The following is a 12515-nucleotide window of genomic DNA, read 5'->3' on the forward strand; positions in this document are numbered from 1 at the left end:
GACAATCTACAACTAACTATATCCCATAACTTCCTTATGGCCTTCCATAACCCAATGCCATAGCTGCTTCTTGCTTCCTTAGAGCACCAACCCCCTTCCGTTTCCCCATATCTACCACAAATAATTTGTCTCTAAAACGCCTCCCTTTCTGAAGCATAACGTCAATTCCACTTACAAAGGAGGACCTTATTAAGTGAATGAAGGCACCTAACTCCTGCTTCCTTTTGTCAAAGCAAGTAGTAGCCCACTTCACCAAATGAGGCTTGCTTTCTAAGGTCCCACATCCCCAAAGAAAGTCCCTTTGAATTTTTTCCAACCTTCAACGCGCAATCTTCGACATCCAATATAGAGACATAAAGTAGATTGGCAAACTAGATAATGTACATTAGTCTCCCCCGTTTGTAAATATATTGTCTTTTCCACAATGTCAATCTTTTACGGAATCTTTCTTCCATCCCAAGCCACTAACGAATTATGAGAAGCGCCTAACGGAAGCCCCAAATAAGTGGTCGAGAGCACCCCCCATTTATAGCTTACTTCAAGAGCCAACTCCTCCAAGTCCTCCACCCTTCCAACTAGAATGATCTCACTATTGGTTAAGTTAATTTTCAAGCCTAAATAACATCAAACCACACAAGCAACCAACTTAAGTAGGTCATTTAAGCATGAGAGGCCTCACAAAATACCAAAGTATCATTGGCAAACAACAACCGAGTAACTTCCAATCACTTTCCATCTCTACCATTCACTTTGAAACCAGTAAAAAAACCACCCTCCCTTACCCTTCTAAGGAGACAACTAAGTGTTTCCATGACAAAAACAAACAAATACAAAGAAAACGGATCCCCTTGACTTAATCCTTTAGAGCTTTGAAAAAACCCTGAAGGGGTACCATTCGCTATAACCAAGAACCTTGGAGAAGAAATGTACCAACTAATCCAACTTATCAACCTTTGCCCAATGCCCATTTTTTCCAAAACCTCAAGTAAAAAGTCTCAATTAACATGGTCATACGCTTCTCAATGTCAAGCCTACAGAGCCCCCCAGACTTGTTACTTTTCAACATCGAGTCAATTGCTTCATTTGCTATAAGCACAACATCAAAGATTTGCCGACCTTCCACAAGGCATATTGAAAATTGGAGACTACTCTACTCACTTTTTTTTAAGCCTTTTAGCCAACACTTTAGTTAATAACTTATAAAGGCTACCGCTAAACTTATAGGTCTAAAATCTTTAAGATCTTCAGCCCCTCCTTTCTTTGGTACAATCACCAAAAACAATAGCATTGAGACTTTTTATTGAGATATTCACTAAGCTACTATACTGTATGACTCTCAACCTTGAGAGAGTAATGAGCTAGTGCTAAAGTCTTCAATGGCTTCGACTTATGGTGAGGCGTTAATGTGGTCATGTATTCTCTATGGATTGGATAACTATTAATTAAGCCAAGTGACAACAGATATTTTCAAGATAGGCAACCTAATACCTCATCGGATTGAAACAATATGTCTTAATAGGTGATCCTAAAGACTTGATCATGTAAATTATGGCCATAGTAATTCTTTTAATGGAATTTGACGTGTGCTCTTTATAAGCTAGAGTATGTCAATCGATCACATAATAAAAGGCTTCGAGACTCGAGAATTGTAGAGGTAATCTTAAGAGATTGATAGTATTCACTTAATTTGATTACGAACACCAATTCATGGGAAGTTTGCATGTGGTCGATTAGTAGTTCATAGACTTGAGCTTTATATCTTGATGTAATTTAATAGCATATTGGAATGCAACTGACTCTCTTTAGTGGAGTGTTGAATCAACTATGGAATTTGATTTTAAGGGAGTTAGTATTTCCTTATAGATCCCAATGGCCCTCGCTCGAACTCATATTCTTTGTTGGCATAAAGACTTAAGGTTTTATGGAAAATTAATCATTTATGTATATAAGGGGTTTTTTTTTTGGTAAAATTGCAATGTTGCATGGGATTTAATGATTAGTTATTTTTTTCTTTTTTGGATTAGGCTAATCAATTGATTGAAGCCCAATTGAGCTAATTAATTAATTAGAACCCAGTGGACTATATTAAGAAACCCGAGCCAAAGATGAGCTTAAGTCACTTAAGCCCACTAGGAGGATTATATAACCCCCTTAGGGGTTTAAGGTTTCATTCTTCAGATCTTTTAGACACCTACATTCCAAAGAGCCTCCATCCTCCTCTTCCACAAGAAGGCTATGCAACCACTCGACACAAGTGCCAAGGCCCAAAGAACAAGTGATCAAGTGGAAGATCATCATAGTAAACAAGATCATCCTCTTCCTTTGGTTGGAATCTTGATCTAGGAACATCTAGATCAAAGGTATGCTTTTTAAGCCCTAAATCTATAGTTTTTGAATTATATTCACTTTTGTTGCGTAGATCTGGAGTCCCTAGATTGGTAGAGAGCATGCCCTTATGATCCAAGTACTAAGGTTTAGAGAATAAGTGATCAGGTGGAAGATCATCGTAGTAAACAAGATCATCCTCTTCATTTGGTTGGAATATTGATCTAGGAACATCTAGATCAAAGGTACATTTTTGAAGCCTTAGATCTATTGTTGGGTATATGTAGAGTCCTTAGATTGGTAGAGAGCATGCCCCTATGATCCAGGGGTTATCCCAACAAAGGCTTGGCTCAAGTGGTAAAGGGTTGGGATGGATTTATAGGAGCTACCAGGTTCAAGTTCCAATGGGGACAAGAAAAAAAAAAAGGACAATAAGCAACCTTTCAACATAGAATCACCACTCCACCTATCTGACCAAACCTTGTTTTTAGCCAATACACAATTAAGATATTAGTCCTTTGCCATATGGCATCCCACCCCCATCTCTAACAGCCTTCTAAAAACCAACACCTTAAGCCTCTCTTATCTCTTTGGATCTCCAAACACCCTCAATCTCACAAACTTGACAGCAATAATCAATTATCGGAGGCAGTTTTCTTCCTCTAGAAACCTGCATTCTTCTAATGCCAAGATCACCATTATTCTTTTCCTTACAAAACGTGGTCCACTTCACAAAATGCATCTTACTCTGACAACTTATCCCCCCAAAAGAAGACTCACTTATTTTTTCCAGCTGATTTCTTATTGCCTTGGGAGTAACAAACAAAGACATAATAAATAGGAAGCTCCTTTCAAAGCGCTCTCCACCACATCCCAAATAGTGTCAGATTCGAAGGGGGCCCAGATGACTATACTAAGCCAAAATCATTATTAAGGGCGTATTTGTTTACAAAGAGTCATTCCAGAGTTTTGCAAATTAACAGAAAATGTTGAGATGATGGAAAGGAAAAGGAAATCAACTTCAGAAATGCTAAAAATAAATATTCCAAACTAAAATTTAATATCACTAAAACTTATATGAGAAACAATTATATGCAATAAGCAACCAGACTGAAGATAAAATTTGAAGCTTTCATATTTAGAATGCTGAATTATCAAACATGGATGAAACAGTATTCAATGAGAGAAGTTTCCAGTGCTTACTTCACATTAAGAAGATCAACAAGCACTTGTAAAGCCCCTGAATCTCCACAAGCCTCCCACACTGCTGCTCGAGTTTCTGAATCCAATGGTTGCCTTCCTCCAGATTCAGCAAGCTTTAAGAAAGCAAAATATTCATTTAGGGACAGATAACTGAAAGAATAATATTAAGAACCACATTTATTTTGTTACTTCGGTATGTACATAAGCAATAAAACCTCTTAACAAGAATATGTTCCATATCTAGCAGGATACCAATAAAATCATCATCAAATATGATTGGCCGATTCCTCATAGAGCTAGCACAGACAGCAATGATACCAGCTGTCTTAAGAAGTTGATTATTTTTCACAATTTTCTCCAACATTGCCTTCCAAAACCACACCGCTTTCCCAGGAAAAGAGTCACTAGCTAAAAAGTCCAGGGACCTGTAAAAGGATTTAATTGAGATCTTGTAGTCGTTACAACTCCAATCCAAAATTTGTTTTTGGTCCAGAGACCTATCACTCCATTTTTTTTTTCTTTTTCCAGATCTTTCTTTACGGTAAAATTTCAAGAATAACTTACCAGGTTGCAGGATTAAATTTAACAAGAAAACTCCTAATCTTATCCAAATACATCAGTTGCGATATGTCTTGGATGTTAAATTTTTTAACTTCATAAATGATTTTCATAACTGACACAAGAGCATATTAACTTATGATGCAACAAAGGCTAACATTTAGTGTTGGTAGTAGTATTTCCAATTAAATCAAGTTTTTAAGATAGGTCTTTAAAATTCCCATATTGACAACCTTGTAAGTTAAATTCTTGGTAATATTCTAGCATTAGGTGTATGGGAAGTTTTAGCTACTAATTGCTTGTTGTAACTACAAGTATCAAAGAGAAATGAAGTGAGGGAAATGTTTTGGTAATCATTTCTAATCTGATTTTGCAAGTTTTCTTCCTCAAGTTGAATGCTTTCCACTAAAATAAGCATGTGGCTTAGTTGCATGGAGAGACATCTGTGATTAGCATTGTTGAGTGATTTCCACTAACCTTGGTTGAGTGACATCCCAGTTGTATCTTCTTCTTACCCATTATTCCAATTTCCTTCAGCTAGATCTTATACAAGGCCCTGGCCAGTTTCCCAAGTTGTGGTATCTTTTCTAATCCCCAGATTTACATGGCCATCTACTCCATATTCAACATTTTATCAAAAAAAAAAAAAAAAAGAAGGGTTTACTACTTGGTGAAAAGCTGACCTAATTGCTATTGGCGAGAGCATATTCTACTGAATTAACCTCAACAAATAATCCATGATTACAGATTTAATTCTGTAAATTCCATCTATAGTTTTGCAATGATCTTCAATATAAATGAAAATGGATATTAGTGAAAAACTAGTAAGCATCACTAAAGCCTATAGTAATAAAAAGACGAGTTTACAAAGGGAAAATGAATATTTCCAAACTTCACCTCTTCCAGCAGTGACGAGACCCTAGAAAGCTCATCTTCTTCCATGGATATTGTCCTCAAGGCAGTTAAGAAGGCCTCAGGAAAGACCAGCTTATTTAAGTAAGAAGGTGTCTTGCGTTGACCACTCCAACTATAGTTGCAGACCTGATGGTCTGTGGACTTACCATTCTGTTCATTTTTTAGGGTGCTCACTGGAAAAAACCCACGATCTAGCAGAGTTTTATGTAAAAGACACCTCATTTCAGCCTTCTGTGAGCAGAAACCAGTTTTACCATTAACCAAATATAAAGAAATGGAAAAATAAAAAAGCAAGATAAAAAATTTGCAAGGATATAAAAGTCATTAGAAGTGAACTTCTCTTAAAAACTAAACAAGACGTAAACCACATAATCCAAGACATTTGTTTGACTAACCTGTGCTTCAAGAAGCTGTCCTTTGGATTCAGAAAAAGGGACATTCTTAAATAACTCCATTGGATAATGGACCTGCATAGTTTATTTGTGCCATTAATAAAATTCATGTACTCAGCTCAGGATCAGGTCATAAGTATATATTTCCATAACTTAAAAGAAAATATGGCCCTAGATAGCGTTTAGAAAACCAATATAGAATTTGCATAGTTGAACCAAAAGGATAATGATAATATTTCTTGAGTTCAATTCAAATGAGTTTTAAAATATTTTTTTTTTATAGGAAGCTCAGTTTAAATTAACATAAACACCAGAAACCAAAGTAATGTAATGGACCTGGAGAGCATGTATAATAAATGGACAAGATAGAAACTTCTTATACATGAGATTACCATGAGATAGTCATCTGGATTATTATCAATGACAAATCCATACAGGTACAGTAACTCCTGCATCAAAGGAAAGGAAACTTTTTTCGTTCAGAAGGCTAGTTGCTTAGCTAGTAGCACTCAGTTTCCTATCTGGTAACATTCACAATGGTATAAGCCACAGTCATTTGGGCTAAAAAAATAATAGTAAATGTAATCATCAATCCAATCAAGAAAGATAGTAATTTGATACAAGACTAGATGTTAGGCATTTCACTGAATTTTGATTTTTGGATTTCATGATTACCAACATTGCTAGCATAATAATTACTTCAGAAAAATATGAGAAAATTGAGTTAAAATTAAGCAGTTAATGGTTATTCAACTTGCATCAGTATGGCACAAACCACCCTCCCTGTGTTATAAAGTGTTACATGCTTCATGTTGAAAGCACCACCACCACCAGCACAAGGTCAAAAAGGATGCAGGTTGGCCCTAGTCTGACCCTAGCGTGAAGCCTAGTCTGAAGCCTCACTCAAACACTCTATTGGAATTCAGATGAGAGACAAAGCGCAGAAGAGGCAATTAGAAGATTTCTAGGTTTTCTCTTACCTATATAGCTTGGTGTTGATTTTTGCATATCATTCCTTTTTCTAGATTTGATTTCTTCAGCTCTCTCATTAAAACAGGTTTCTGTTGTTCGACCTTTTTCATGCCATGTGACCTAGAACAGACCCACAATTTGCAGTTTTTTGACGTTCTTGATGGCATATGCTTTTAACATAGACTATAACCATGATAAGTAGTGAACAGCAAGATGCATGTAGCATATCACGAACACATGCAAACTTCAATAGTACCACTAATAGCCAGTTTGGTAGTGTTTCTAGTCAAACTGTTTTTATTAGAAGTGTTTTCTTCTATAGCACTTCTGTGAAAAACACTTTTATGAGAATTTGGAAAAGTGATTCTAATAATGTTTTTGACAATATGTCACATGAGTACAAAAATGCTTTTAATATTAATAAATTACTAAAAAGGACATACAATTTAATTACAAAAAAGAAATATTATAATAAACTAGGAACTTTTCATTAGAAAAGAATATATAAACATCTATGTTAAAAGAATATATAAACATTTATATTGTTAAAAAAACTAAAAATAATTATTCTTATGATTACAAGAAAATTTTGAAAAATATTTTTAAAAAAAATGGATTAATAAATAAACATCAATCATGATATAACAAATTTTCAAAATAAAACAAACTATTTGATTATATATTAGATTAAAAATATTTTTTATCGTGGAATGATGGGTGGCAGCTACCCAAGATTCAAAAGTCTTCTTAAATTGTATTTGTCTAAACTTGAAAGAGTATTCCTGCCTAGAAGTGGGGGGTTAGGTTATAAAATATGGTTGAAATTTTAGTTTTATGATGCTTATGATATGTAATAATTTATAGGTTCAAGCACTCATATATGTCCATTATAAACATATGTCAGTTTCTTTCCTTTTGTAAGGTAGGAATGGCTGAAGGCATTACTTTTCAATAGATATTTTTTCTACATCTTGCACGTGATTTATTTTACAAAACTTGCCATCCATAACAAAGACTACCTTGGAGCAGAGTTCAACGATGTTGAATGAGAGTAATGAGAGCCTTCAAGTTGCGGAGTCTCCACTCGGATGAAAAGGGAAGGAGGGAGAAGAGAATGGAGGAAGAGAAGAGTGCAAGGGAAAGGGAGGGTATCAGGAATACTTGGGGGTATTTTAGGAATATTTTAAAAAAATTAAAGTGTTTTTTTAAAGAAACACCTCCCAAGCGCTTCTCTAAAAATCACTTCCAAGTTTTTTTTCTAGATTTTCCAAAGTGTTTTTTAAAATAGTGCCAAACATCTATTTTTTTATCTTAAAAACATTTTTAAGTGTTTTTAGGGCTAGAAACACTTTTAAGAAGCACTTCCAAATGGGCTCTAACCATAAATCAAAACAAAATGAATGAAACAAAGAGAATATTTATGCTCAAGCTATCAAAAAGAAATTTCAATACAAGACACACTCCTTAGGTGTTCCCCTAGAATGTTTGAATATGCATGGATACCGTTTCTATCATGACATTTAAGCCAATGAAAATTAAGTACATACAGGTGCAAAAGCGATAATTTTCAACTGATAAAAAGTTCACTCGAAGGATAGCTAAATACTAGCAGTATCAGTCATGGTCAAAATCCCATACAAATAGCAGTTTTGGATTCAGAAACGAGAACGCTTCAAAATGACTATAGAAAGTACCTCATTTCCTTTGTTGCCATAACTAATGGATATCTCTTTCTGCATGTGGCACTGACTTTGTTCAACTTTTCAAGGAAAAAAAAGAATGTCATAACTAGTCCACTATCCTAGCTCCTCAACTAAAAGAATAAAAAGGGGCAAGTAATACCAAGTTTCATTAGAAACTCTTACAACCATGCAAGTGAATATACTACCAGAGAGAAGGTACATAGATAAAGGAACTCCAGTTTTCAATCCTGTGTTGTCAACTTCCCAAGTTGCTGCTGCCTTCAAATCTGAAAGACAATGTTCTCAGCAAGTGAGATAGAAACCTGCAATCTAGTTTGAATCCAGGGGGGAGAGGAATACACCAAGCATTTAAGCAAGTAAAAAATTCAAGACAGGTTTAGCTCTTAGTTAGGCACCCCAATCATATTTCTAAGAGCTATATGGAATTGTCTAATAACATGGTCAATTTTTTATTTTTTTTTTCAATAGGCAAATAATTAATAAATTATATATTAATGGGGGCTTGGAAAAACAGAGTTTCAATCCAAGTACACAGGAAGTAAACATGAAGCATCACAGAGTCAGAACAACAATGCAAAGAACAAGGGCCGCTAGATGGAGTATGAACCACAATACTGTGATGGAGAAATTAATGGGGGCTTGGAAAAACAGGGGTTCAATCCAAGTACACAGGAAGTAAATCAATGAAGCATTACAGAATCAGAACAACAATGCAACAAACAAGGGCCACTAGATGGAGTATGAACCACAATACTGTGATGGAGAAATTAATGAGATAAATCAATGAAGAAAGAGTTCCCAACTATCTTTAAAGAAGATAGCTGAAGACAAAGAAAATAGAACCAAGTTGAAGTCTCAAGAAATGGACTGACAAGAGAGATACAAATAAAAGTCATTAAAGCTATTTAAATCTGTGTTCACAAGATAAAATAAAAAATGACAAAACAAAATCTAGCAAAAGCACAATATTTGAAGTGTACCAGTAGAGAGTTATATAACCTTGGAATTATAGAACCATTTCCATACCATGGTTACAAAAATCAATGCCAGGGACAAGACCCTCAACCCAGAGGATTTCTTCTTGCATTGAAGAGGAAGTCCCTCTGTTGACTTGGCTTTCAAACCCATGAACATCAGTGCCTAAAAAAGAAAAAGGTAGCCATCTCAGAAGACACATTACCTATTAAAAAGGACAAAAAAAAAAAGAAGAAGAATCATGCATCCTACAAACGTTATATTGAAAAAATAATTGTAGAAGATGAAAAAAAGAAATCTCATGGAAAAATGACGAAGAAGGAACAAGAATCTCACTTTTCTCATCCGTCCCACTAACCAAGTTTCCTCTAGAAATTTGATCAGTGAAAGCTCCAGAATCTTTATTAATGTTTGGAATGCAACTATTTTGCTCTTCTTGGATTTGGGGAAATACATAAGAGCGTGGAAGAGGAATGTTCAAAGCACGTGTCCAGAATATGGAATTTGCCCTATCATGATACCAAGCATGCTAAATTGGCTGCCAAACTCTACAGCACTATGAATTCATATAGAGCAGGGATTGTGAAATTAAACATAAAGATAACAATGGGTCTTTGAGAAATTACATACCAGAGAAAATCTTCAAAATGCACCTCGCTGATAAAAGAACAAAAAATGGTTGTGGTTAGCAATATTAGTGGGAATTTGACATTTGAATGAGAATGATTGATAATCTGGTAGTTCTGAAACCCATTAACAGTTGATTTCAGATAACAGCAGACCAGACTATATAGCTCATTCTTACTGTTAAAGGGCAAGATATGAAATTCTGAAATAGTTTCCTAGGACTGATATGGGTTTTACAGAGAGCATCATGAGGAAAGAGGAATTTTTATACACACCAATATGGCCATCTTAGGTTATTAGAACTAAAGAGTGCTTCGGTTTCTCCAAAAGAACAAAAAAAAACACTGCAAGTGTGTATTTGTTGAAGAAACAAAATATGGTATCCAACTTCTACGCACCCTTTTGAATCCCCATCAAGAATTAGAAGTTTTTTCACCAAATCCTTCACTTTATCATCATATAGAGACTGCAACTGCTTTTTCTGTAACATGAACCAGTTTGTCATCATTTGTGTTTTGCATTTAAATTTAGAAGGCAAAGTTCAAGAAAAACTAAGAAAAAGAAATGCCATCAATAGCACAAAAAATGAGCCCCAAACAAACAGAAATAAATGGCATGTTTATAACAAAATTTTGAAAAAGCTAACTGTAAGCATATGATTCAAGTAAATCTCACTTCCAAGTTCCATCATGGAAATCTAGCTTACTATTACATAGGTGATACCAAAAGTAGTCTTGTGGTATCACAATTAGAGAAGCAGAACAAAACTTATCCGAACATATACAACAACTAACATTCTTCACCTGCAATTCAGTTGCCCGATGTACTGATGTACCCTTCAGCTCAATGAACTCATCATCAGTAAACCAAAGCGGAGTCCCAAAAGTGGTTGGAAGCATATCGAGATACCTAGTACAAAATTTTCATCACATATTAGTCTCACCCAAAAACAGAGAAGATACAAAAAAACATATTACTGAAAAATAAACCATATTCATGCTACACATACGGTTTCCAAGAAGAATTCTTACGGAGGCGCTCCACAGTTAGAAACAATATCATCAATAACCTGTCATCCACTTCTCCTTCTTCAAACATTGCTCTACACTCTGGTCCCAAAAATGGGTCTTGCAGCACCCTCATTGGAGTTATGGCTAAATCTAGCGGAACCACAAGTGGAATCCCTGAAATTTTTACCCAAAATCAGTCAAACAAACAATCAATCTACTGTTCTATTTGTTTTCCAAAAAACAAAATGAAAGAAAAATTTTAAGTCTTATATTGAGTCATATGTGGTTCCTTAACAAAAATCAGCTCAACGAAGCCAAATAGTTTTATTAGGCTCAGTTGAGGGGACAGGCCCCGGATAAAATAATAAGTTTTCTCCAGTTCTCATAAACCAAACAGGATTAGGTGTGAGTATTAAAAAGATCATCCCAATTAAGCGAAAAAGAGTACTAGCTTCAGTTGAGTGAAAAATTATGTTCCTTCCTGTCTCCAATCATAAAACGTCTACAATTAAAAAATTTACCCTCCTTTCAATTTCCCACATTTTCTCGGTATCCAAACACAGCTCAAAATTAATTAAAAAATAGCTAGGCTGAAATGTGCATGTCCAGATTGATTGGGAGATTGTATTTACCATCTGAAGCGTCATTCGCGTAAAATATACCAAACCCTTTGTTGGAATCACAGTACTTGATCTCGCAACCACGCAATTCAATTCTATTCAACTGAATTCAAATTCAAAATTCCCAAAAACAAAAAAATAATTAGCAAATGAAAATATATATATATATATATATATATATATATATATATATTCCTTCGGTTTCCGAGAAAATGCCAGAAAATAAAGAGATAAAAAATATGTTAAAATAAACAACCAATACATCATTGAAAATTTTCTCTAATTCAAAAAAAGAAAAAAAATCATATATTGAGGTGGGTTTTAATTTTTTTTTTTCCTTCTTCTCCTCTTTTTTTTTTTTTTTCTTTTTTGGTAATACATAACAAGAGACGTTGTTGAAACTTTTCTTTTCTCATTAACCAAACAGGGTAAAAATGGGTTTAATGAAACCTGTAGCCATTGAAGGAAGTGTTGGAGCTTGGCTTCTTCTGTACTCGCCATTGCTGCAGAATTCAATGGCATGGGGAGAGAGCTTCAATAGTTATGCAATTGAAGCCTGAGAGAACACGGCCCTAGCACTGAAACGACGCCGTTTAACCCAAAAAATTGTTTAATTTGGGTCTAACGTAATTAAATGAATTAATAAGTCAAAAAGGAGATGTAAAATTCCTTACATTTTTTAATTTAACCACTTCCATGTTTTTGCCCATTTTGACATGAATACCATTTATTATTTTAAGTATTTATACGTAGGTTTAAAAAAAAAGTGTTATTTTTAATTTTAATTGATTAAAAGATATGAAAACATCCTAAATTTATAAAATTAGTCTTTTTCATTTTTTAGTTTGAAGGATAACTTATTTTTGACATAAATACTCTTGAACATTTTCATTATTTATACGTGTGTTTTAAAAGAAAAAAATTATTTTTACAACAAAAAAGTGAGGGTATTCTTATCCAAAACGTGTATTTTTTTTGGGTAAAAAAAATGAAAAGTTAGATTTGAAATTTCATGTTTCTTTTGTCTTTTTAATCGATTATCCCTTATTTTTACAAGAAAAGAATGGGGGTATTTTTGTCAAAATGATTAAAAAAAAAATAGAGGTTTAGATTTTTAAAATTGGGTTTGCAATGATCATTTTAATCAAATAATCTATTAATTAATTATTTAATTAATTAAATTATTAACAATTTTATGATCAAATTAAATTTATA

The 12515-nt window shown here is 34.2% G+C and overlaps 1 protein-coding gene across 1 annotated transcript in view; it reads right to left on the reverse strand.

Moving 5' to 3' along the window:
- Nucleotides 1-11842, reverse strand: part of LOC117913574 — a 20217-nt gene extending 8375 nt beyond the window's left edge. Inside the window, exons 1-14 of the mRNA XM_034828577.1 lie at nucleotides 11751-11842; nucleotides 11313-11403; nucleotides 10680-10854; nucleotides 10474-10579; nucleotides 10069-10151; nucleotides 9674-9700; nucleotides 9380-9552; nucleotides 9095-9208; nucleotides 8254-8334; nucleotides 8060-8124; nucleotides 5786-5842; nucleotides 5397-5468; nucleotides 4984-5232; nucleotides 3529-3641 (exon numbers count right to left, since the gene is read on the reverse strand). Of these exons, the coding sequence (XP_034684468.1) occupies nucleotides 3529-3641; nucleotides 4984-5232; nucleotides 5397-5468; nucleotides 5786-5842; nucleotides 8060-8124; nucleotides 8254-8334; nucleotides 9095-9208; nucleotides 9380-9552; nucleotides 9674-9700; nucleotides 10069-10151; nucleotides 10474-10579; nucleotides 10680-10854; nucleotides 11313-11403; nucleotides 11751-11822 (1478 nt within the window). The 5' untranslated portion in view covers nucleotides 11823-11842. The remainder of the gene's footprint in view (nucleotides 1-3528; nucleotides 3642-4983; nucleotides 5233-5396; nucleotides 5469-5785; nucleotides 5843-8059; nucleotides 8125-8253; nucleotides 8335-9094; nucleotides 9209-9379; nucleotides 9553-9673; nucleotides 9701-10068; nucleotides 10152-10473; nucleotides 10580-10679; nucleotides 10855-11312; nucleotides 11404-11750) is intronic.
- Between the last annotated feature and the right edge of the window lie 673 nt (nucleotides 11843-12515).

This window comes from Vitis riparia, chromosome 4, assembly GCF_004353265.1.
Source record: "Vitis riparia cultivar Riparia Gloire de Montpellier isolate 1030 chromosome 4, EGFV_Vit.rip_1.0, whole genome shotgun sequence".
Classification (NCBI taxonomy): Eukaryota; Viridiplantae; Streptophyta; class Magnoliopsida; order Vitales; family Vitaceae; genus Vitis; species Vitis riparia.